General features: G+C 38.6%; 1 protein-coding gene across 15 annotated transcripts in view; it reads left to right on the top strand.

Annotated features, from left to right (window-relative positions):
- The window catches only part of Cul2 (cullin 2), a 39,973-nt gene extending 15,939 nt beyond the window's left edge, over positions 1–24,034 (top strand). For all 15 annotated transcript variants that reach the window (XM_027405420.2, XM_027405417.2, XM_027405415.2 and 12 more), the window contains 18 exons: positions 326–420; positions 4,963–5,068; positions 5,624–5,706; positions 6,455–6,551; positions 6,638–6,748; positions 8,795–8,957; positions 10,893–11,017; positions 12,104–12,211; positions 13,286–13,345; positions 13,810–13,938; positions 14,034–14,120; positions 14,335–14,487; positions 14,730–14,807; positions 17,357–17,423; positions 19,667–19,869; positions 20,354–20,455; positions 22,555–22,671; positions 23,453–24,034. In XM_027405420.2, coding sequence (XP_027261221.1) covers positions 326–420; positions 4,963–5,068; positions 5,624–5,706; positions 6,455–6,551; positions 6,638–6,748; positions 8,795–8,957; positions 10,893–11,017; positions 12,104–12,211; positions 13,286–13,345; positions 13,810–13,938; positions 14,034–14,120; positions 14,335–14,487; positions 14,730–14,807; positions 17,357–17,423; positions 19,667–19,869; positions 20,354–20,455; positions 22,555–22,671; positions 23,453–23,584 — 2,016 coding nt within the window. In that variant the 3' untranslated portion in view covers positions 23,585–24,034. The remainder of the gene's footprint in view (positions 1–325; positions 421–4,962; positions 5,069–5,623; positions 5,707–6,454; positions 6,552–6,637; positions 6,749–8,794; positions 8,958–10,892; positions 11,018–12,103; positions 12,212–13,285; positions 13,346–13,809; positions 13,939–14,033; positions 14,121–14,334; positions 14,488–14,729; positions 14,808–17,356; positions 17,424–19,666; positions 19,870–20,353; positions 20,456–22,554; positions 22,672–23,452) is intronic.
- The last annotated feature ends 2,806 nt before the right edge of the window (positions 24,035–26,840 follow it).

The raw sequence follows: 26,840 nt of genomic DNA, 5'->3' as shown, positions 1-26,840 counted from the left end.
GGTGCTACAAATTGAACACAGGGCTTTGCTCATGCTGGGTAAGCATGCTACCATTGAGCTATAGACTCAGCTCATGTTCTGTATCTCAGAAAGAAGAATCTAACTATGATCATTTGTCCTTTTATTTTGGAGAAATCTTTGGGTAGTCACTTTCATCTTTTCCCTGTTTCATTTGTACTAAATATAGTTAAGATATAATTTATAAATGTGGGTGATGATTCTTGATTTATACTATCTTTAGGAGTTTGATTCCATATATTTTATGTAATTTCATTGTAATGAAAATGATTAGTACTTTCAAAGCAAAAATATTTTTTCTGTCTAGAGAGTTCTGGAGTCTGAAGAACAAGTGCTTGTTATGTATCATAGGTATTGGGAAGAGTACAGCAAGGGTGCCGACTATATGGACTGCTTATATAGGTGAGTGCTTTAAAATCTTAACCACTTAGCAGTACTGCCTGCATTCATAACTATTTTTAAGATTATTTCTATGTCTAGATATTATACCTGCATGTGTCTCTGTAGCATTTACATGCCTAGTGTCCTGGGGCACTGTAAATTATACTAATGGGTTTAATTATGAAAGAGTAATTTACATTATTTCCCATTGGAATATGGGTTACTAATAGGGACTTTGTTAGATAGGTCCACAGTCAGAGATAGGCAGGTACGTAGACAGTTAACCCTGTGGAAAAGAAGTAAATGTAGCTATTTCTTAAAATTGTCTGGAACACATGCTAAATTCCAACATAGATGGGTGCAAAAGCTCAGGTTGGATGAAGCTTAGTGGGGTAAATCTAAGCCACGTTCTCACATATTTTCATAAGACTAAGCATTTCAGGCTTTATGAGGCAACTGTTAAAATACTTGGTAGGTTTCTTCAAGGTCTGGGGGGGTGTTGATTCAGCCATAATCGTGCTCCCCTGCTCTCCTTTCTTCCTGTCTTTCCCTCACTGCTCCATCTGGCTGCACTCTGGATGACTAATTTTGGCACATTCTTTCTTCTTACATTCCCCTTTCTAAATTTTCCTCATCTCCAGCTTAGGTTTTGTATTTCCATGGTTCTCTGTGATGTTCCTATTTGATTCACTCTCTTAGACCACAGAAATAAGAACAATTGTCTGTTGCATAATGACAGAACTTAAAAAACTCTAAGAAATTGTTTCAACAGCAAAGTTTGTGCATACATAAGCTAATGTGGCTGTGCCATAACTAAGCACTATAGTCTTAGAGATCCTTGTGTAAGTAGTCCATCATTGAAAATGTTCATGACAATTGCTGAATAAAGCAGACATTTGTTTATTGTCTTAGGGTTTCTATTGCTGTGAAGAGGCACCATGATCAGGAAAACATTTGATTGAGGTTTTAGAGGTTTAGTCCATTATCATCATGGCAGGGAGCATGGCGACTGGGAGTATTTTGGTGTGCAGGCAGACATGGAGCTGGAGGAGCTGACAATTATACATCTTGTAGGCAACAGGAAGTGGTCTGAGACACTAGGCAATATCTTGAGCATATGAGAGACCTCAAAGCCTGCCTCCACAGTGATACACACTTCCTCCAAGACCACACCTACTGCAACAAGGCCACACCTCCTAATAATGCCCTGGCCTATGAGATTATGGGACAAATTACATTGAAACTACCATATTCCACTCCCTGGCCCCCATAAACTTGTAATATCATAATGCAAAAATGCTTTTTAGTCCAACTTCCTAAATCCCCATAGTCTAACACAGTTTCAACAAAGTTCAAAGTTTCTACTGTGATTCATATGCAATCTCTTTAATACCCTATAAAAAACAAACAGCCAGGTGGTGGCAATGCCTTTAATCCCCACAGAGGCAGGCGGATCTCTCTTGAGACCAGCTCGTTCTAAAAAGCTAGTTCCTGAACAGCCTCCAAAGCCACAGAGAAACCCTGCCTGGAAACCCTCTCCCCAAGAAAAACTAAACAAAACAAACAAACAAGCCAACTGATTACAGGCGGGCAATGGTGGTACACACCTTTAATCCCAGCACTTAGCAAGCAGAGATAGGCAGATCTCTCTTTGTTCAAGGCCAGCCTGGTCTACAGAGCAAGTTCCAGGACTGGCTCCATAGCCACTGGGAAACCCTGCCTGGGGAAAAAAAAAAAAAGGTCACACCCTTCCATCATATAATGGCACAGGATATACATACATTACCATTCTAAAACAGCTACCACATTTATTGATGGATAGTAAATATCAAACACTGACATGGACATAAAGTACATGTTTCTCTTATTCTTGGGCCTCGAGAGTCCACTATTACAATGATTATGGCCCGAGATGGATTCAGTGATAATTTTGCCCTGTGTTTTGTGGCTTAGTCCATAGATGGGCCCAAGTTTCAGTACGTCACTGTGGAGAAGCTCAACACTTGAGGTAGTTCTACAGGTATAGTCTGCCATTCCACCTTGGTCTGTGACAGTACCTACAATATTGCCAAAGCAACTCTCAGTTCTCCTGGCTTGTTGGTGCTCCTTTGCCTTGTTGGTTCAAAGGAAGTATAGTTAACTTAATCTATGTTGCCCGTATAGAAATTGGGCTTCACAATGGCGCAGTGGCTTTTAGAAGAGCAAAAACATAATTAAAAAATCAGTTTACTGTGAAGCACAGGTTTATTGTGGTGTTAATTTCATGAAACACTTCCTGTGCATTATACATCGTGAGATTTTAAGGTAATCCCTAGCTAAATTGTAGTATTGTTGGAATTTGAAGAGCAAGTGGGTGTTCATGCTTTTGCCATTGCTTATATGCGTGGGCCTTTAGTGTAGAATATACACTGTGCCATAGTGGGTCTCCTTAGCTGAAATGGTTTGGTAAAGAGCTGCTTTTCTCCTTGTTAGTTTTCTTGCTTTGTGGTTCTATTCTTCAAGGTGGATTGATAATTTAGTACTATTTAAATTCATACTATTATGCTAGTACTAGCTATGAGCACCTGCACATTAAAACCATATGAGGTTGGTAATAACTTTGAGGTCAGCCAGTTGCTAATTGAGGCACAATTTAAACTCCTTATCAGACTTCAGGGCTCGTTCATTTTATTATACTGTAGTCTTTTTACATGCATATTTTATTAATTTTTGAGACCAGTTTGTGACTGACTTCTCAAGTGCTAAGATTTTAAGTGTATGCCACCATACCTGGTTTATGTATCTTATTACTGTCTAAAATCACTGACTTTCCACTGTCTGAAGTATAATCATAGAGCTGATGGCTATGGGAGTCAATTAATTGTCCTTTGTAGTATTAGTTATCATCATAACTGATGGTCATTCTTTTTAATTTAACTGATAAGGTGAGTAGTAATGAGATCCTTTCATAGATGCCATAGTTGCCAATAATTAGATGGAAACACATGGTGTTTTTCTTGGGTGGTAGACTGGTCAAGTCATCTAGGCCATTCCTTGTTTCTAGTCATAGTCTGTAAGAAAATGTATAAAAAAATCTATATAAAGAGATAAATACCAGTTTCACCAAGCAATTTTGTTTGTTTAAAGATGGGAGCCTGTCTTACTGTGTTCTCCAAGCTGATCTAGAATTCTTTGGGTACAGGCTTCCCTATTGTTTTAGCCTCACCATGTATATAATTATTTTAAAAATTATATAGAATTGTTTAAATAATCCACTTTAAAATTATTATTTGTTTTAAAACAGGGTCTTGCTAGCTTAACCTGTCCTTGAACTTGTGGTCCTCCTTTGCCAGCTTCCCAAGTGCTGTGGTTGTGGATATGTGCTTACTTCCTTTTTCTTTATTTTTTTGAGTCAGGGTTTCTCTGTGACAGCTCTTGGCTGTCCTGGAACTTGCTCTGTAGACCTGGCTGGCCTTGAACTCATAGAGATCAGATCCATCTGCCTCTTTCTCCTGAGTGCTGAGGTTAGTGTGTACCACCATTGATTGCCTGGCTATAGATGTGTACTCTTAAACTGACTTTAACAATTAATTGCTTATTTCTGGTATTTGTCTTTTATAGTCTGGCTTAGGCTGCTTGTCTAAATTAATGTTCTAATATTAACTATTTCTGGCCCTGCTGTTTAGATTGTTACCATTCTTTTAAAATACATTAAAAAGGAAATTGTTTTTTAGAGGTTGATATTTGCCTGCCGCGATTTTTTTGATTGATTAGGAAAAGGCCCTTATTTCTCCACCTTTATATTCCAGAAAGGAACTGAGAATACAAAAACATTTGTCAATAAAAGGATTATGTATGTTGTAGCAAGTACTGTGTAGCTGGTAAAACATCATTTTGTTTGATGTGGGAAGATAAAGTTAATTCAGAAGGAGATCAAGGCAGGCCTGAAATGTGTGAGGCCTGAATGAGAGAGGTCAGGCATTACAATCCCAGCCACAGAACATTGTGGGCTGTAGATTGGCCTTTTGATAGTTTTTATTCCTGTCTCTCAATCCTTTCCTTAGCTGAAAGGCATTGTTAGAAATACAACTTGAAGAACTGGGTGGTGTACACCTATCCCAGCACTCCAGCAGAGGCAGGCAGATCTCTGAGTTCAAGGCCAGCCTGGTCTACAGATTTGAGTTCCAGGACAGCCATGGCTACACAAGAGAGAAACACTGTTTCAAAAAACTAATAAGTAAATAAATTAATGAAAAGAAAAGAGAAATAGTAGCAGTACGGTGAGAACTGAGGCAAAAGCTTAAACCCAGGGTTGGTTGTCATACAGGAGAAATTGTTTTGGTTGTTTTAATTCTTGCTGCCTGTGCTAAGTGGACTCTTTCTGGTGTAGTAACCCTTGCAGAAAGTCCAGGGCTAATAATATATTGTTTTCATTTATTTCTAACTTGGATATAATTTCTTTTGGAGTTATCACTGAATTAGTCTTTAAACTTAACCCTAAAATTACTATTCTAGATTCATGAGTTATTTATTTTCCTAACTGATTTTGAGTTTACATCCATTGTACTTGTGTTAAATTTTCAGGTATCTCAATACCCAATATATTAAAAAAAATAAATTGACAGAAGCCGATTTACAATATGGCTACGGTGGAGTAGATATGAATGAACCACTTATGGAAATAGGAGAGGTAAGAAATTCTTTAAGTGACTTCAAACATAATTTGTTTTTAAATTTAAATTTGAAATATTATTGTTTGTATATGTGTGTAATGATAAGTCTTTCCACCAAGCTGCCCAAGCCCCGCTGCCACATAGGCACCCAAAATAACACACAGAATCTTATATTAGGTACAGTGTTGCTGGCCAATGACTAGGATTTCTTACTGCTAGCTCAGTCTTAAATATCAACTATAACTATTAGTCTATATAATTTATAAGAACTTATCTGATCGAGGACTCCAGCTCACATGGTGCCTCCCAGAGAAGAGAAGAGGAGGAAGAGTGATTTTCTGCTTGTTCCTGTTTATATTGAGTCGGCCTGCTATGTCACAAGACTTATAATTCTGATGGGATGATGACTACTTTAAATGAGAAATTTCTTTTCCTTCAGTTTTTACTTGTATTTTAAAATACCGATACTATTTCTGTTGATGGGTATTTCTATTTTACAAGATCCTAGAATGAATGTTAAAGGAAAAAAATCTACCTAATTCAGCCTTGATGATTTCTGTTTTTCCTGGCAGCTAGCATTGGACATGTGGAGGAAGCTCATGATTGAACCCCTTCAGGACATCCTCATCCGAATGCTGCTCAGAGAAATCAAAAAGTGAGTATGGGGTTTTAATCCCCTTGGTGAGTTAATGTTTAGTTTATTGACTGATCTGATATGTTGTTCTTTATTAGCATGTAGTGTGTTTCTGTCAATTCTGATTAATTTTGAGTTCACTCTAATTTCTTCATTCTTAAGGTTTTTCTGGTTATTTTATAAAGCAAATACAAAATGGGATTACCTTCTTAATTTCTGATTCAGATAACTTGCTACTAGCCAACAGTAGCACTACTACTGATTTCTGTATATTCATTCTGTATTCTGCAAATGGATTCAGTTACTTTAATAGTTTTTTTGTTGTTGTAGTATAAACTTTGTGGTATATGTCCCCTGTACCCCCCAAGGCCATCTGTAAACCAATGCTTTTATTTCCCCCACCCCCAGTTTGAATGTTACTTAGTTCTTCCTGTCTGATTGCTGGGGCTTGGAGAGGCTTTTCTCTCCTCCCCATTCAGTACAATGTGATGCTGACTGAAGCCCAGGTGTCTGGTGGTTATAGCTGAAGAACTATATCTGTGATAGTCACAGCACATCATTTTCCATCGAATCACATTTATTGAGATGATTTCTATTAGCTATGATGATGATGATGATGAGATGAAGAAAAACTGTTTCAAGCTTTATACATGTGTTCTGACCTCATAATTTTTATTAGGGCATTAAGTTAGCAGTTGTATATTGGCATACTGGGGTATAAGTCCACAGATGACTGTTCTCAAGCATGTTGTGTTATACTTTGTTTCAGTGATCGTGGTGGTGAAGACCCAAACCAGAAAGTAATCCATGGGGTTATTAACTCCTTTGTTCATGTTGAACAGTATAAGAAAAAATTTCCCTTAAAGGTAAAAAGTCTACTTCAAAACATGATGAGACCTTTAATTTCTGAAATGTTCTGGTTTTTACTAATACAATTTTAATTGATTTTCAGTTTTATCAGGGAATCTTTGTGTCTCCCTTTCTGACTGAAACAGGAGAATATTACAAGCAAGAAGCTTCAAATTTATTACAAGAATCAAATTGCTCACAGTATATGGAAAAGGTAAAAAAAAAAAAAAGGAAACACCTCATGTGCATTTACCTGTTGCACACCTCTTTATTTAACAGCATAAATATTTAGTATTGCTTTAGTGGGAAAGATCTGTTGTATCATTTCTCCTAAAAAACAAAATGCTATTTTAGTTACATTATTAGAATTAATATTATATGGGCTAGATAGATTGCTCAGTGATTAAGAGCATATATACCTCAAGTAGAGGACCTGCTTTTAATTCCCAGAAAAACCACTTGTAACACTTGTTCCAGAGGATCTGACGATGTCCTTTTCTGGATTCCATGGGTACCTGTACTCTGGGTGCACATACCCACTCATAGATACATATATACACACAGATTCATATGTACACATATTTTAAAAGTAGTCTTTAAAAAGTTAATATAAGATGGATATTGTGCCACTGTTCAGGTGTGGTGATCAGAGAACAACTTGGGGGTGGATTGGATCCCTCCATCATGTGGGATCTGAGAATCTATCTTAGGTCCTTAGGCTAGTCTGCAAATGCCTTGACTCACAGTCATTGTGAGGCCCCAGTTCAGCCCCCAGCACTGCATAACCTGTCATAACCAGACAGAGGCAGGAAGATCGGGAGTTCAAGGTCCTCAGCTATATAAGGAATTTCAGGCCAGCCCTGGAAACATGACTGTTTCTAGTATAAATAAATAAGATAAAAATAACAAAGTAGAAGGAAAAAGTGGAGGGCAAATAAGATAATCTGAGTCATGGTAAATCTTGGTATGCTGAATTCTGAACATTGTATCAAACCTCCAGAAGGAATTTTAAACCCTATTAATAGTTTCATGGTAATAAGAAAGAGTGATAGAGTCATTATAAAGAAACATGAGAATTTTACCTAGATTTTTTTAAGTTTTGGTTTCTTGATATTTTGAAACAGTCTTCCTCAACCTTCATGTCCTAGCAGTCCTCCTGCCTTCACCCCCTAAGTCCTGGGATTACAGATGTGCATCTCTGTGTCTGGTTTAACCAGCTTTTGGTTTGCAGTGTTATGTTTCAAGCATTTTGGTACTGAATGATTTTTGCTAGATGGTTTAACGGGGAAGATGAAATAATGTAAGGGGACTAGCAAAACAACATAGTGATTACCTTTTAAAATCTAGAGACCTATACTAGTAGGTATCCAATAGAATAGAATCTCGTTTAGTGTTCTAATGAGATATTTCATTATATTTCCAGTGATTCCCTATCCTTATTTCCAGACAACCACCAATCTTTAAAAGCCCCATTCACATAATTCCTTGGGGTCGCTTAAGTCCAGAAACTATTTCCTTAGCTTCTAATCACAGTGGTTTCCTAGTCCACACAACTTTATATGTGTCAGCTAGCATAGTCTTCATGCCTATAATATTGTAGTTTTGTTTTGTTACAGAATTGGGCAGGTGTTTTACCATCTTCCTATCTTTACTAACTTTTTATTGAACTGCATTTTATTTGGACTTGATTTCTTTCCATACAGAATAATCTTTGATAAAAGTTCTTGGTTGACTTGTTTGACTCACTTATAAAAGTCTTTAAGCCAGGCAGTGGTGGTGCATACCTTTAATCCCAGCACTCAGGAGACAGAGGCAAGTGGATCTCTGTGAGTTCGAGACCAGCCTGGTCTATAGATCAAGTTCCAGGACAGCCAGGGCTGTTACACAGAAACCGTCTTGGGTGGGGGGGTCTTTAATGTGACAGCATGGTTTGTGTAGTTTGTTCCCATTTCATAAAATGGAAAAAAGGAAGAATCTACTTGATGTATTGATCTTTACACTTTACTCCTGTTTTGTGTTGGATTCCTGACACAGCAGGTGATTTGGGCTGATCAATGAAGATAGTTCTTGTTCAGAATGTAGTGGGGGGATGTAGGTGACAGGCAGTAACCTAAGTAGATCTTAAATGAATTATAAATTTGAGTTGAAATTGTTAAAGCTTTTCCATATACCCTGACCTGCATCCCCCTAGAGGTAGTGAGAGCTAGCTGATATTAAACTTTGTGTCGTAGTTCATAATTGTAAAAATATATTTCTGTAGGTTCTAGGTAGATTAAAAGATGAAGAAATTAGATGTCGAAAATATTTGCATCCAAGTTCATATACTAAAGTGATTCACGAGTGTCAGCAGCGTATGGTAGCAGACCACTTACAGTTCTTACATGCAGAGTGCCACAACATCATTCGGCAAGAAAGAAAGAATGGTAAGTGCACCCTGTGGACATGTGAGTGGGAATTAAATGATACATAGAAGATTTCTATCGTTTGTTACTTACTTTGCACACTCCCTGGTATAGTATATGTTCTTTTCTGACTCAATATAGTTTAGAGTTTTGGAAAAGCATTTCCAAAGTACAGTCTAAAGTAAAAAGATGAATTAGGGAAATGTGTTTATGCTTTTATATATCTCAAGCGTTACTCTGCTTAATTTGAGAATTCCTTATCTGCAATAGGAAATCAGACTATGGAAAAAGAAGTACAGAATCAGGAAGGATAGGATAAAACAGGGATGCTGAATCTAACTCAGTTTAAAGAAATACTAGCAATAAAAGGTGAAAACACTTTTTTTTTAATACTTGATGTGTAGTCAGAATAAATACAAGACTGTAGTTGTCCCAACCTGCGGGACAGTAACCTAGGGCAAGAAGTCCAGGGAGGGGAACGGGAACAAGAGACTTGAGAGAATGACCACAAGACAGTATTCTGATCAAGTGGCAAATTTTATTTTTTCCAGGCTAGCTTATATAGGCAGTAGTATGGGGTAAAGGGGAGGGCGAGAAGAGGCCAAGAGCCAGGTGGGAGTATAAACTGATGCAGCTGTATTTGCAAAGCTATCACTGAGTGCCAAAGTAATATATATGTATATTTCATGGTCCAACAAGTATGCTAGACATGGGACTCCTTCCCTATGCATACATACATGCGTGTACAAAAATGTACAAGGGAGCCAGGCATTGGTGGCCCACGCCTTTAATCACAGCACTTGGAGGCAGAGGCAGGCGGATCTATGTGAGTTAGACCAGCCTGGTCTAACAAGAGCTAGTTCCAGGACAGCCTCAGAGAAACCCTGTCTCGAAAAACCAAAAAAAAAAAAAAAGTTGCTAAGCTAACTTACAGAGTCACATGAATAATACTACAACCTTAAAACTGCCCAGGATAGGATCCAAAGCTACAAGAGATACCCTGTCTCGGGGAAAAAAAAAAAAAAAACCGTACAAGGGTCTTCATAGCAACATTCTTTGTAATGACTAGAACTAATCCACATACCCAATGATGCTTATACCAGAGACTATTACAGAAGAGAAATGAACACACTAAACCTAAACACAACACAGATGAACCTTAAATGTAAGAAACAAAAGAAATCAGACAGAAACATTGTGTAATTGTTTATGTTCATAGTTCAAGCCAGGTGAGCTCAACCTGCGGTTACTGTGGTTTGCAGAAGAGCAGTAGTGGTCAGGAGATGGCTGTAGGGCATTGCTAGATAAGGAGTATCTGTTTTTAAGCCTGAGTGTGCACATATGGGGTGTTGTACTAATTTACAGAGTCATACAGACAGTTGTCTGCATGTATATTAATATCTCAACAAGTCATTTAAGATGAAGACAGTATGCAGTAGCATTATTTCTCACTGTTCAGTGTCACAGGAACTTCTTGCTTGGTTCTCTGCTTAGAAGGATCTCACTATAAGATCACAAACCATAGCATCTTCAGGGATTTATACTACAGATATTCTTCCCCAAGTTATTAATCACAACATCAATCATTTCCCAGTAATTGTAACAAAGCTGTGAAATACATGGAATTGCTTTATGTACTAGTATAAGATACTTGTAAGTTTAGATAGCCTGAAGTTGCTAATAGCACATACAATGCACAATAGTACTTGAGTCAAAGGAAAGAAGGGGAAGAAATATGTGTATTTTCTTGAATTTTCCTCCGTCATCATTAAATAGTAAAGAACAACAGCATTGCTTTCTTGTGGAGAGGGAGGTAAGGTGACTGGGAAGTGAGAGTGTATGTTTGTGTTAAAGTGGGGCGTGCCTTTTATCCACACATTCCTTTTAACTTCTCCATTTTAAAGCATGCATTACGTAATAAGGTTGAGAACTTAATAAACGCTCTTTTTCTCTCAGACATGGCAAATATGTACGTCTTGCTCCGTGCTGTGTCCAGTGGCTTACCTCATATGATTCAGGAGCTGCAAAATCATATTCACGATGAGGGCCTTAGAGCAACCAGTAACCTAACTCAGGAACACGTGAGTGTATAGAAGGGTAGAGCACACTCTCTTAACCAGACATAGAGAGGTTTTCTTTTGACCTTGATGGTTTATAAAGAAGGGCTTTGTCATAAGAAACTAAGCCACTTATTTATATTCAAATGTTTTAAATCTCGAACTTAGTGAGTTCTTGGGATTACTAAATTGTGAGAAGCTGTTGAGAGCAGCTGCTTCCTAACAGTACTGATTGCCACGAGCATTTGTTAACCTTCTTGCAGTTTCTATATAATTTTGTTTCTTTGTAAGCGGCAGATTTAAAAACCTTCCCTGCCTCTAGCTGGCCCCAGTCACTCACCCTCAGCTTCCCTAATCCTCATCTTTTTGAAGAGGCTCCTACCAGCCAGTGACCATATATCATAGGTGTTATTACTGGCCATGTTCAAAATTTGTTGCTAAGTTTGCAGAGTTTTGAGTGACACTGAACAAAAACTGAGCTTCATTTCAAGGCTGAGATGTGAGAATACGAATTTATGTCACTTTCAAATTCAGTCATTTTCTTTGAGAGGGAAACTCAATTTTAAGTATATTTCGACCCTTTAGCTTGGGGGAGTTAACTCTGCCCAATTCCAGGGTCCCATTCTCCCAGTAACTGGCTGTCTAATCCTCTTCTAGCTGCCTGGTGTTGACAGGCCTGGGACTTAGGGGTATGTATGTAGGTTTATATGGTAGAGGACTTGTTAGGCCTGGTGTTGAATAGCTGTCCCATTTGATAGAAGAGGAGTCTTAGATTTTTTCTTTTACTTGCCTCATTTATTTTGTTTAATGTTCATTGGTATTTTGCCATGGGTGTCAGACCCACCTCCCCCCAGACTGGAATTACAGACAATTGTGAACTGCCATGTGCTGGGAATTGAACCCAGGTCCTCTGGAAGAGCAGTCAGTGCTCTTAACCACTGAGCCATCTATCCAGCCCCAAGTCTTAGATTTTTGTGGCCAGTGTAGCTAGAGATGGCAGGTGGGTTGCGGGAGTGGAGGTAGGGGGAGGGGTAAGCTTTTACTCTTCAGCCAAAGTTTTTTCTTAATTATCTTAAAATATAAATTTATACTTGTATTTTATGTTTTTAGATGCCAACACTATTTGTGGAATCAGTTTTGGAAGTACATGGTAAATTTGTCCAACTTATCAACACTGTTTTGAATGGTGATCAGCATTTTATGAGTGCTTTAGATAAGGTAACTTTTAAACAAATACACATGCCTAAGCTATATGTACATAAAATTCTGCTTATCCTGTAATATACAATGTTCAATTAGACATCTTTGTTAGCCATCTAAGTTTGAGATCTTGAGATCTCATTAAATAACCACTTTGAATTTGAGAGTCTAAGTTTTAAGTTGTTATAGTGAGCACCCATAGAGTTCCTTATGTCAGTGTTACTGTTGTTAGTACACTGTTGTGCATAATCCTAGTGTCTGTTAGTACTGATACTTTCTTTGTATAGTCCAGACAGTGGTAGGGCTGGTAGTTCCCTATAGCCTTTACTATATTTAGTCTGTATCCATTCTTGGTTTGAAAGACACCAGGAATTTGAATTGGTATTTGACATAGAAAACTCACTTACAGGTTGTAAAATATCAAAAAGTACTGCTAACGTTTCAGCAAATACCAACTTATAATGAGGAAAGGCATAAGTGCTTCTTATAATAATATTTTGGTTTGTGTGGTAACTTAGCTTTCTGTCAGCATGACAAAATACTGAGCTAAGCACAAGGAAATTTTTTTTTTTAAACTTAAGATTTCACAAGTTTCTGCCTTACTAATTGACCAAATTGCCTTTGGGCATCTCATGGTAGATGAAACTGTTCACCTAATGGTGACCCAAAGAAGCAGAGAGAGAGGGAAAAGAAGGACCCAGGCATGCCAGTGTCCCTTTTAATACATAGCCTTTAGAGTTGCTGGGGAAATAAATAGCACAGTCTTAGCACCTGTGTGTAAAAAAAAAAAAAACAAACTGTAGTATAATCCCAGTGCTGGGGAGGTGAAGACCGGTGTCATGGGCTTGCTGTCCAGCTAGCTTAGCACTCAGTGTGCTGTAGGTCCCAGTGACTCTGCCTCGAAACACAAGGTGGGCTGGCTCTTGAAGAACAATAATAGCTAAAGTATATTCTCCCTTAGGAGAACACCTACACATTCACACACAGAGATGGCTGAACCGGGTATTATAGACCTGATTACAGCTGATTCTTAGCCTCCTGTGTGCTCTTGCCTGCCTCTGGTATCTAATCATGTGTTGTTTCCTTGTTTAGGCCCTTACATCTGTTGTAAATTACAGAGAACCCAAATCTGTTTGCAAAGCACCTGAACTGGTAAGTTTAGTTGCTTAAAAGTAATCTCATGCAAAGTCAGTAAAGGAAAAGTTAGTAGACTGGCAAATTAATTTGTTTCATGTACTTTTTTTCAGAAACTGAAAATTGCATTATTTACAGTTTTGAATTTATGTATAGAATTCATCAAAGCATGTGCCCTTTCTTAACCATAGGAGAACATAATTCACAAATAGTATGATCCTGTTAAAAAGAAAAATGTACTGCTTATTGTGATCACTAATTGCTGGTTAGATTTTTCTTTTACATCCATAATTTTAAGCATAACTTTAGGACATAACAACTATGTCTATTGGGGCACTTTCCTTTTGTGCTGTTGCTGGTAACTCATGGTTAGGCCTTTACATCAGTTCTAAGTGACCCACCTATTCACTTTTTGTGTTGCCACCTTTGAGGTGTCTGTCCCAAGGGCCCTTTGTAAGATTTATTACCAATTTCTTTTTGAGCTTGCTAAGTACTGTGACAACTTGCTAAAGAAGTCAGCAAAGGGGATGACTGAGAATGAAGTGGAGGACAAACTCACCAGCTTCATCACTGTTTTCAAATACATCGATGACAAAGACGTTTTTCAGAAGGTAAGCTGAACAAAATGTTCAGATTATAGTTATCAGCTTTGCTTTATTTTGAACTTCAAGTCATAATGAAAGTAACCATTTATATTTTCATGCAGTTCTATGCAAGAATGCTAGCAAAACGTCTAATTCATGGGTTGTCTATGTCTATGGATTCTGAAGAAGCCATGATCAATAAATTAAAGGTAACACAAATCATAGAAATCATCGAACCAACAGTCAATAGCTCATTGTATGTAATGACTGCATACGTCACAGCAGTCCAGACGTAAATGTATTTGCATACAATGCTACATGTCATTATGAGACTCAAAGGACAAAACCCATCTCTAGTCTCCTAATTCATCCCTGATTGATTATTCTCAGTTTAGGTTATATGCTTTGCAATTTGTTTTCCAGCAAGCCTGTGGTTATGAGTTTACTAGCAAGCTGCATCGGATGTACACAGATATGAGTGTCAGTGCTGATCTCAACAATAAGTTCAACAATTTCATCAGAAACCAAGACACAGTGATAGATTTGGGGATTAGTTTCCAAATATATGTCCTTCAGGTATGATACTACTTTTTTACATTTATGAAATTTGACATTGTGATATAAAAGCTAGCAACTAACTCCTGATGATAGTGTATGGTCAGCTGGTCACACTTTATAGACATGGAATAAAATGTGTCCTGATGGTGAAGACCATAGCACTGTCAGCATTGTGAGAAAGGGAAAAGGTCTGTCTCAGCTGCTTGCTTGCCTGGTAAATGTCTATCTTGTTGAATTTTTTATTTCACTGTTCTTTTTAGGCTGGTGCATGGCCTCTCACTCAGGCTCCTTCGTCAACATTTGCTATTCCACAAGAGTTAGAAAAAAGTGTACAAATGGTAAGTGTGTAGGAATGATACCAGTAAACAAAGGCATTGCAATGCCTCTGTGTGTGTGTGTGTTGTGTATTTCTGTTTGGGGTAAGCCTACTGGTTCTTCAGCACCTATAATCATAAAAGTTTTGGTATTATATGAAGGCTTAGGGCTAATTTGATGAATGGTCCAGTGGGTGATGGCAGTTGGTACCAAGCCTGACAACCTGGATTCAGTTTCTAGACCCCACATGGTTGATGAAAAAAAACAACTCCCACAGGTTGTCCTCTCACATTCACGTGTGGCCCATGGACAGCACTCCATCACCCCAAATAAATAATGTACATTAGTTTAGAAAAAAGAGAAAGCCTCGGTGTCATTCTACCTTTCCATTTGAGCTTTGAGGCTATGTTTATGCTTCGTTTAGTCATGGTTAACATTTTAATTTTCCTGTAGTTGAGACATGTTATATATGAGGTGAGATACCAAAAAAATAATATATGGAGTCAGGTGGTAGTGGTACACACCTTTAGTCCCAGCATTCGGGAGGTAGAGGCAGATGGGTCTCTGAGTTCAAGGCTAGTCTGGTCTATCTACAAAGCGAGTTACAGAACAGCCAGAGTTGTGTGGGTGGGTGGGGAGGAAACATAAAAAGTGAAAGTCTCTGTTAGGTAGGACAGAAATCCCAGAGGCTGACCTTTTATATAGAGATGGGCATGCACACACAAATGGATAAATATATAAATATATATTTTGTTTGCTTTTCAAGGCAGGATCTCTCTGTGTAAAAGCCCTGGCTTTCCTGGAACTCACTCTGTTGCCCAGCCTGGTCTACAGAGATCCACCTGTTTCTGCCTCCCGAGTATTGGGATTAAAGGATTGTGATATCACACACAGCAATTTAAATTAAAAATGAAAAAAAAAAATGTGAACTGGGACTATATAGCTCATGCAGGAAGCCCTGGGTTCCACCCCATCACAAAACTATGCTGTAATCCTAGCATGCAGGAGGTGGAGGCAGGAAATCAGAGAGAGGATCAAAGTCCTTCTCAGCTATGCATTAAGCTAAAGGCCACCTGGACTATCTGAGACCCTATGTCAAAAAAAATGTTACACATTCAGTACAAGGAAGGAATTTTTAAAATTTCAAAGCGTTGATAAAAATTTTTAAAGATATTCTTTTTTAATTGTATATATGTATCTAATGTGAATCATGTATCTGTCTGTGTGTATGTGCATGTGAGTGCAGGTGCCCACAAGTCAGATAAGGTGGTGGAATCCCCTAGAACTGGGGAACTATGAACCATTTCTTGTGGGTTCTGGGAACCAGAATATTATTTGCAAGAGCAGTACGTGTCCTTAACTGCTAATTTACCTCTTTATACTGTGTTCACACAATTACAAATTTAAATGCAATAACATCAAAAAAAGGCTGTGGATAGATTGGTTCCTTGAGCCCCACAGCTTTATTCATGTTATTGTTGACATGGATGTCAATTCATGGACCCTGGCCAGGCCTTGGTGGCGCATGCCTTTAATCCCAGCACTCCGGAGGCAGAGGCAGGCGATCTCTGTGAGTTTGAGGCCACCCTGGTCTACAAAGAAACCCTGTCTCAAAAAACCAAAAAAAAAAAAAAAAACCATGGACCCCATTGTGTATTCACCACACATACACATTGGTTATCCTGTCCATTATGTGAGTCTGTGGGCTGGTAAATGTAGGTATGGCTTTCATGTTGAAATGCATGTGATGGCATATTTGATCTTTAAACAGAATCTATAAAGTACAGATTAATATTGATGTATTTCTGATTTTATGCAAAGATGTAAAATTTTCAGGTGCTGAGGTTTGGGGGAAACTAGAAAGAGCTAGAATGGGACTTGGGGATCAGCACAGTGGGTAAAGTGACTGCTGCTCAAGATGAGAACCTTGAGGACCTGAATTCAGATTCTGGTGCCCAGTGCTGGTCAGGGAGAAGATGCAAGCACCCTGGGAGTTCCTGGCTGGCCAGTGCAGCTGAGATAGCAAGCTCCAGATTCAGTGAAGCCCCTTTCTCAAAATAATGTACAGGTGCAATCAAGGAAGACATGCCCATATTAACTCCTACCTTTCACATACATACATGTACAAACTGGGTTAGTTAAATAACATGCCAACATGTCTTAGTAACTCACATTGTAGCAGAGAACTTTCCATAGACTTGTCTGAGTTGTCTGCATGAGTTACTCTGCCCCTTTTTAATGCTGTATCCCAGTGTGGCCCCTGAGCTCAAGTGAATCTCTGTCTTAGCTTTTTACATCTCTGGGACTGTGAATGTACACCATAGCACTTGGCTGCTCTGCAGGGGTATATACTTTATGTGCAGGACCAGAGCAGCAAGTCACTGCTGACCCAGCAGGTTTGCCACAGATTGGTGCCAGCACACCTACTTAGCAGTTGGATTGATTATTCATGATCTTGAGCAGGTACTCTGGACAAGGTTTATCATTAAGTGGACTAAGATGCGTTTACCTTTTCAGTGTGGTAATAAGTTACAGGACCTAAAAATAGCTTGACATCTCTCTCTTTCAACAGTTTGAATTATTTTATAGCCAGCATTTCAGTGGAAGGAAACTGACGTGGTTACATTATCTCTGTACAGGTAAAGAACATTTAATTACTACTCGTTTAATGATATTTACCTGATTGTGTTAATTTAGAACGACACTTTCTGTAGCCTAATTCTAGATTTTAATCCATTTTTCTCCATCTCTGTTTCTTGTATCCTTAAGGAAGTATACCATCCTTCAACTATGTTTATAATGCTGGTGATAATGTTCCTTTTAAGTAAGACATTTCTTGAGTTTTATGGCAGTACATTTTTGTAGCCAATCATTTTATAGATACTAGAGAATTTATTTAGAAAAGCAGACTAATGGGTTAGATATTCTTGAATAGCTGTTCTCTGGTTTCCGTAGCCCTGTGCATTGACTTTTATTTACAGTGCTGTCATGAAGTGTCAGAAGAGAAGCAGGTATTCTAAGACTGCCTTTTTTCTCCGTTCCCTGGAGATGTTCAGCCAGAACAAAGGCACATACTCTTTTTCTTAGGCTTTGGGAAGGCTATAAGTCATGTTTCCCTCAGTACAAGGAGCAAAGGGTGTGGTATTAGCTCATAGATGTGGTATGAGGAGAGACCCAGCACCCACAGACCAGTCCACAGCCAGCTATAACCCCACTTCCATGGGATGTGACTGTCTTCATATTTCCACAGGTACCTGGCACAAATATTGTGCAGATACACATGCAGGAAAAACACTCATAACATTAAACACATAAAATTAAAATACAGACAAGAAGGAAAATGGTACAAGGAAATATTTCTTGCTGCCATGACCATTATATTAGGAACCCCCCTTTTACCTCAAAGATTTCACCTCAGTATAAGTGTAATTTGTCTTTGTTTGACTGAGTTACATCTCAGAGTATGGCTCACATTAATAATACTGCACTGTTTAGGTATGCAGCTTTATTGACTAAAACAGGTATTCTGATTTTTTCCCTACTTGTGAAATACATCTAATTTTTATATTTCATACATATATATGAAATATAATATGATATGATATAATATGATATAAAAAATAAAGTATGATAACATACTTTGTTCATATTTCTCTCTGTGCTCTATACCTTCCTACTGAACCTCTAATTCCCATTGTCTGAATGTGCATGTGTGTGACCCACTGCATTTAGTTAGGAATGCAGGGTAGGGCCTTATGAGAGCACCTAATCCACTGGAGATGTTGATGAGTCCAGGTGTGTACAAGTCTGTAACAGGTAGCTGCTCCGAATTCATGGGTACATGTCACATTCAGAAGAGAATGTGCAGAGCATTCTTTCCCATCCAACAATTCTTCCTTTCCCTTTTGCTACAGTGTCTTGGAACCTTGGAGGGGTACAGCGGTCCACTGAGGGCTGATCCCATATTCTCAAATTATTTTAATTGAGTAATTTATGTTTGAGTTATGCATGGGTATACACATGAATGTGCTCACCCTCTGGGTGCATGTGGAGATTGGGGTCAACGTTGGCTGACTTCCTCCCCCTTATTTTTTGAGACATTACCTCTCACCGGACCTGTAGCTCACCAGATCAACAAGTTTGCTTATCATTGAGATTACAGACATGTGCCCCTGGGCCTAGCTTTCTGTGGGTGCTAGAGATTCCAACTTTCTGTGGGTCCTAGTACTTGTGCAGCAAGCAAGTTATCCACTGGGGGTTTTACTGGGGTTTATTTTATTTTATTTTATTTTAACTTTGAAAAATTGCCTATATTGGACACTGACACATTCCAGCACTTGGGAGGCAGAATTAGTTCAACTCTGTGAGTTTGAGGCCATCTTGGTCTGAATCTGTGTTTGTGCTTTTGTAAAGTACACCAAGGCATGCCACGTCTGGCATGGGGACATGAGAGGATAGCAGTGTGGGTACTAGGGCTGAACTCAGGCCATCAGACCCAGAGAACACAAGCAGTTAGTGGTAGATTTTGGCTTTCTCTCTCTCTCTCTCTCTCTCTCTCTCTCTCTCTCTCTCTCTCTCTCTCACTCTCTCACTCTCTCTCTGTTTTGTCTGTCTCCCCTCCACCATTGGTTCTGCTTTCCTGTTGCTATTGTGCTTCAGCTTTGACAAAGTTGTAATAGGTCAGCTGTTACTATATACTCAATACTCCCACATGACAGCCCCATGTCCTGCAAAGAAGAACTTTGGAATGCCCTCATAATAGCTTTAAAATGTCTTTGGTTTCCTTTTTTAGGGAGAAACAATCCAAAATATCAACTATCATAGTTTTGACATGAAAACAGTTGGGATGATCAGATACTGTCAATTTTTGTTTTATTTGTAGGTGAAGTTAAAATGAACTATTTGGGAAAACCATATGTAGCTATGGTTACAACCTACCAAATGGCAGTTCTTCTTGCCTTTAACAACAGTGAAACTGTTAGCTATAAAGAACTTCAAGACAGCACTCAGATGAATGAAAAGGAGCTGACCAAAACAATCAAATCATTACTTGATGTGAAAATGATTAACCATGATTCAGAAAAGGTAACATTCCCAAGGGACTTCAAATTCTAGCAGATGGAGATTCTCTTATGTGCGGTATGGGCAGTTTTTTTTTGTTTTGTTTTGTTTCTCTGTGTAGCTTTGGAGGCTGGCCTGGAACTAGCTCTTGTTAGACCAGGCTGGTCTCGAACTCACATAGATCTGCCTGCCTCTGCCTCCCAAGTGCTGGGATTAAAGGTGTGCACCACCAACGCCCAGCTATCTTAGCAACTTTATCATGAGAAAAGTTCACTGGCTTTCCCACAAATGAACAAAATATTACTGGAAGCTCAACTGGATGCATCAGAACCTTAGAAGCACAGCTTCCTCTAGAGTTGGCTCACTTGTCAGCAGTGTGGTTACTGCAGCATTTTTAGACAGAAGATAGTATATGCAATGGCTGGGCCTAGAAATAGCTAGTTCCTAAATAGAAACTGATTAAAATTCTGGTAAATGTGAAATCAAAATTTTTTTGTTTTAAATATAGGAAGATATTGATGCAGAATCTTCATTTTCATTAAATATGAGCTTCAGCAGTAAGAGAACAAAATTTAAAATTACTACGTCAATGCAGAAGGATACACCACAAGTAAGTGCTTGTTTGGATGTCAATTCTTTTAGAAATACTTAAGCAATGGATTGAGTCCATTTTATACTGAGATCAAGCATACCTTTGCATTCTAAAATTAATAATACGATAAAGCCTTTTCTGGTTTATTCTTGCATTTGTTGGCCTTGCAATTAAGTGTCTGCTGGTAGTTTGATAAATAGGCAGTTTATTCAAGGGAGCTCTGGTTCAGTTATCTAATCATTAATTAGCACATGTCAGTTACAAATAGTGGTAGGTTTTGTTGTGAAATTTTAATCTGTGTGTACAGTGTGTTTCTCTCTCATCCCCTCTCTCACTCTGCTGATACCCTCGTCCCAATTGGCCTCTCTTTATTTTTAATGACACCATAGGTTTAATTAGGATTACTTAAAGGAACTTGGGCAACTTGCCGGTGTCTATATACACTACTGAGCAAATGCTTCTTTAATAGCAAACATTAACTGTATGAGGTGGGGATGGTGGGTGGGTAAGGGAGAGTGGATGGGTGGATGGGTGGATGGATGGATGGATGGATGGATGGATGGATGGATGGATGGATGGATGGATGGATGGATGGATGAATATAATAAATATTGAGTCAGGACTTCAAGCATGCTGTGTGAATGCTCTGACACTAAGTTATATCCCCAGTCTAGTATTGTATCTTAAAACATATAGTTTGGGCTTGTGAGTGTAACTCAAAGGTAGAATGCCTGTCTGAAATGTGAGTCCCTAAAAGAAGGGAGGCCAGGAGGGCTAAGAAGGTTAGCTTTTCTCTACTTTCTCTTTAAAGATGCCTTTCTTGAATTGAAGTATTATAATTTTAAGTTTGAAACTCATTTTTGTAAAAGAAAAAACTGAGACAAATGCTTGCCAAACTTGTGCATGTATGCACAGCTTGCCCTCCATAATTTGGTGTGTTGAACCAGCAGGAGCGGGGTTGAGACTCTTGGACGAAACAGTGTGGTTGGCTTTTGAGTGTTTGAGTTCAGGGGTGATCATTGGGCTTCATTAAGACTTTCCTGGCTGCCTTTTGGGCTCTATGGGATGGGAAGTAGATAAGATATCAGCCCTCTGGAGGAACTTCTCCATGGGGGAGGCATACACATTAATTGCCATGAGTTTTGAACCCTAATGTGATCATGAGCAACAGTCTAAAGGATTTGTCCTTAAAAGGCTGCTGAGCAATCCCTAATCCTCTGGCATAGTCTGCCTCTGTGCCACAAACCCTTGTATTTCACTGGTGATCACCCTTTTCTGACCTATCTTCCTTGTCTCTTCTGCGTGAGCCAAGAGAACTCCACACCAGCCCTAGCTCTTAGAGCTAATCACTGCACTTGCTACAACTTCATCTGAAAGCATCTTGGCACAGATACCTTCTGATAAGACAATAGTCTTAAATTTTTGTTCTGTAACCTAAGTCCTGTTTACTGCTTATTTGTATTCCAGTATAGTTTAGAAATAGTGTAAATTTCAAAAGTAACCTTCTAGCTTTATCCTTACAAATTATGCAGAAGTCACTATAGGTGTTAAAAGATGTTTTGTGATGTTGGCTCAGCCCTACTGTATGTTTTGTTGCTTTTTCCTAGTTTGTGTGGGGCAGTGCATGTGCTTTCATGCATGTTTGATAACCAAAGATCAATCTCAGGTGTGGTTTCTTGGAGCCATTACCCCCACCTATCCTTCTCTTCTCCCTTCCTTCCATGGGCACTGGAGATAGAATTCAGCTCTTCCCTGCTCTGTAGCATATAACAAGCACTTTAGCAACTGACCTAACTCCCCAGCCCTCTTAGTGTATAATTTTTTTTAAGACTTTTTAAATTTTGTATGTCCCTGAAAGTTTCGCCTGCATGTAAGTATGTGTGCTTTATTCATGCCTGAGGCAAGAAGAATCCAGAAGTGAGGGACTTGTCCATCATGTGGACCATGGAAACCAAGCCTGGGTCTTCTGTGAAAGCAGCAAATGCTCTTAACTGCTGAGACATTTCTCTAGCCCCTGATGCTAATTAGTAACTGGAATTTAAAAAATTCACTAATGGAAATTTAAAACATTGAATGACAGTATCCTGTTTGGTCGTCTCCATTTCCCATAAAAACAGGAACTGGAACAGACAAGAAGTGCTGTAGATGAAGACCGGAAAATGTATCTCCAAGCTGCTATCGTCCGCATCATGAAAGCACGCAAAGTGCTTCGGCACAATGCCCTTATTCAAGAGGTAAAAGGGGAGATACCCTCAGGATTCTGTAGTGCACTTATTAAAGTTGGGACAACTAATACTGACCAAATGGCGCAATGAAATGTTGGTCTTAAAGAGTTCTCACAATTTCACTGGTAGAGCCAGCCTTGCTCTGTTTTGAATTTTAGAGATCCTAAACTTGCCAATTTGCCTGTCCATCTGGAAAAAGGAAACACTTCAAGTGTTTGAGTGTTCATTCATTCCCTTTACACAAATATCTGTGTGGGACTAAACACTCTAAGGCTACTCTGCAGTGCAGAGATCTCAGCTTGCATTGAAAGAAAAGTTTGTGGTATTAAGAATATGCATGAGAATAAAAGTAGTGTTAGCATGAAATAGATGTGGAGGCATATTGGGTGTGTAGGTGAAGACATTGGTAATTTTGCTTATGTATATGTTTTACTATTTTGCTTTGTCTTATATTCTGCACTTTAATTCCTAATGCAAGCATTAGGTTTTTCCTTTAGTTTGTATATAAGCTTACTTTTCTTATGTAAACACTGATAGCTCTGGTTAGTGGTCTCTCTGTGCACTGCCTTGTTCGGTGTTACAGCGAATGTTGCATAGTGATGTGTTACTTGCTACATCAGGTCTGTCTGTTACAGGACCTTTTTCAGTACAACATTTATGCACCCTTTTCCTTTAGGGAGGTCTGCTGAAATCTCCAAAAGTGATGTTCTTTTCCTTATAGCTAATGGGTTGGAAATGGATGCTTATGCTTAATAACTAGAGATAGTTTGACTCCCTGTCTCTCTCACAGGTAATAAGCCAGTCAAGAGCCAGGTTCAATCCCAGTATCAGCATGATTAAGAAGTGCATAGAAGTTCTGATAGACAAGCAGTACATTGAGCGCAGCCAAGCAACTGCAGATGAATACAGTTACGTCGCGTGACACCGTCTCTGATGTGGGTGTTGAGGTCATTGCCATCACCATTTGGTGTGCTCCTGTGGGAAAAAGCAGGCCTGTGCCTCCATACTTTGGTCATTTGGCAGCCCCTGTTTTTCTGCTGTTTACAACATCACCAGTGCCACGTCATGAGCGTCAAAGAAAATGCCTAGAGATATTTCAAGCTCATGTCATTATGACATTTCTTAAAACTTTATTAAAAGAATGAGTGAAGTATTGCTGAAATGTGGAATTTGGTTGGGTACCATGCTTTCTCCCCTTCACGTTTGCAGTTGATGTGTTTTTTTTTTTTTTTTAATGTATCTTAAAGGACATAAAATAAAAACTTAAATATTGTAATATGACAGATAACCTAATAATTGTATCTACATTAAAATGACAAACATGATGTTGCTGCTTGTCAAATAAAAAAAATAAAGAAACAGAATGCCTTTTTCTATGTGGATGGAATATCAGGTTGGACAGAAAATAAGACATTTATAAATGTCTGTGAGTCATCCAAGCAGCCAACAGCATTTCGTCTTGGTGATGAAGTTCACTTGGGCTACTGTTTAACCTTCAATTAAGACTTCCAGGTTATTGTTTTTTTATACATAAAATTGCACCTGGTGTAAAAAATTCTCTTGTGAATTTGAGCTAAATGGCATAAGCAAGTTTGCATATTGGGAATATAATTCTGTCAGTGGTTTTGCTGATGTGCTGTACTTAGAAACGGAGTGGTGACTACTGTGTAGTGACTTCCAGCCTAGCAGAGGAGGGACCACTCACCCTTGACCCTTCATGATGAATCAGTTCTGACATAATGGCTATTGAATTCCTTTTGGCTTTCCCTGCCCGCCACCAGCACCCTTCCCCATACGTGTCCCTCAACACTCTGGCACATTACACCAGGTACCTTGTATAGGTACATGAAATCTGTTTGTTTATTGTAGATAACAGGGGCATTAAAATACTCTGGTCTACCATATTATCCTTCTGCCATCCCTATATCACATTGCTTTTTAAACCAGAGTACTTAAAACATATATAATAGAAATACTTTCATGTTTATACTTATCTCTAACAGATAAGGCCTTAAACCCACAATGATAATATGCTGAACAAATAAACAGTACTTAATTTACATTCTCATGTGGTTCATATTTAAATTTATTTAATGATTGGTTGATTTGATTGCACCTTTTCTTGTATCTTAAAGAGTTCAAAAAAATGGACTTGTAATTACTTCTGCTGTCTTTATTTTGCCTTCCTACCTTGTTGAGGATAATGGCACAGTATATACTATTGTACATTCATGGTCAAGAAACAAGGCCCTTGTTTTGGTTACTTACTGATAAGCTTTCCAAATTTACAAATATTAAATTAAGTCGGAACCTGATACTAATTGTCAAGAAATGTTATATTGAAAGGTTAACAAAATACTGGTGATGAATTCAAGTTTTCACATTTTCTCCTTATTTACTGACAAACAGAAGGAATAGAAAAGTTCAGGTAAGTTCTATTGAGGCTCCAGTGAGTAAGCGAAAATGTATTCATTGAATTCTGTTCAGCACCTTTCCTTCCCTTGAGGAGCTCCAGCTTGGCCTTAGTGGCTCAGAGAGGTCACCTGTCAGGCTCACTGCCACACCAGTGCTTGGGAGCGGAGTGGATTAGCTACAGGAAGGTAAGAGGGAGAAAGGGGCTTTTTAATGTTTTACACCCCCCCCCCAAAAAAAGTAATGTAAGCAAATTCTCAAACATTTTAAGATGACTCAGCAGGTAAGCTGGATTCCCAAGACCCATCTCTCTCTCTCTCTCTCTCTCTCTCTCTCTCTCTCTCTCCTCCCTCCCTCCCTCTCCCCCTCTCCCCCTTCCTCTCCCCCTCCCTCCCTCCTCTCTTTGTCTCTCTCTCTCTCACACACACACACTCATCAGTGCACCTCAAAGACTTTAAGTCATTAATAGTAATATGTCTTTTACAGCAGTTTACCAGTAGCTCATCAGTTATTCTATTCTTTCCTTTGGAAATAACATTTTGACCACTGTGGGTGTAGAGTTATTCTGTGGCTTAGTCCAATACTAAGATTTGTTTTGGTAAATTATCAGTGTTTTGTTTAACCCTTTTCATTTTCTAACTGATACATGCTACAATGCTTTTTTAACCTTTGAATACAAACTAGCAACTGTTCCCTTATATTATCTTGTTTAGCTTTCAGATAACCTTTGTAGGTGGACTGCCTAGAACTGGAAACTAAACAGATTTATTATAAGCTGAACCTCAATCAAATATCATTTAAAGCCATAGACCTACTTGCAGTTTCTATAGACTTGTCAATAAAATAAATTCATCTGGATGTGGTGGAGGAAGCCTACAATCCCTGCACTTGAGGCAGGGGCAAGCAGATCTCTAAGTCTGAGGCCAGTCTGGTCTACAATAGCAAGTTCCAAGTCAGCCACAAGTATATAGTTTCTGTCTCAAGAGGAAAAAAAATAAGCTCCATTTCATACATGTGGAATTTGTGGAAAAATTTCTGACTTTTCACATGTTTTCTAGTTTTATACTTAAGATGTTATATGTATCAGTGTTTCAGTAAAAGTTACTGTGAGTTTAATATTTTGCTAATGTAAAACGGTAAAGTTCATTTTATAATGTCCTTAATATCCTTAAGCTATCATCTTAAAAATTTGAAGTATTTAATAGCAAAGATAATTATTTGGCTCTTTTTTGTTCCAAGGAAAATTACTGGTTGAACAACATCAGGATGAAAATGAACTTGAAAATTACTAATGCTAAAAGCTTGTGAACTTAGGTTATGGCTAAGTCACAACTGACTGGAGAGTCAGAGACCTTGATGAGGTAGGCAGTAACTAAAAATGTTAGAGCCCAGCTACCCTGTTTGATAGGGAGGAATGCTGATTTTCATAAGCTGTGCTTGGATTCTCAATTTTCTCCTACCTAGGTCATTCCTTCCTTTGATCATCTGGCAGATTCTGCTTAGTGCCAGACTGGCTCAATACCATACTGGCTCAATACACAACAGTCATGGTCTCTGCTCATTTGGAGCTGTTTGTCTGGTAACAATTGTAAACCTCTAAATGTAGGTAAGTAATGATGGAGAGCCCCAGGTATCATGAGGAGGATTTCTGAAAGGAGGTTAGAAGGATGGAGATGGAAGGCAGGGGCATGTTCTATACAACTAACAGCAAAACCCGGTAAAAAACCACTAGAACTCAAGACCAACAGACCAGTGTGGCTGAATTC

The sequence above is a fragment of the Cricetulus griseus genome, chromosome 3 (assembly GCF_003668045.3).
Source record: "Cricetulus griseus strain 17A/GY chromosome 3, alternate assembly CriGri-PICRH-1.0, whole genome shotgun sequence".
NCBI lineage: Eukaryota > Metazoa > Chordata > Mammalia > Rodentia > Cricetidae > Cricetulus > Cricetulus griseus.
The sequence above is the reverse complement of the archived record's forward strand: the minus strand, read 5'-3'. Positions and strand labels throughout refer to the sequence as shown.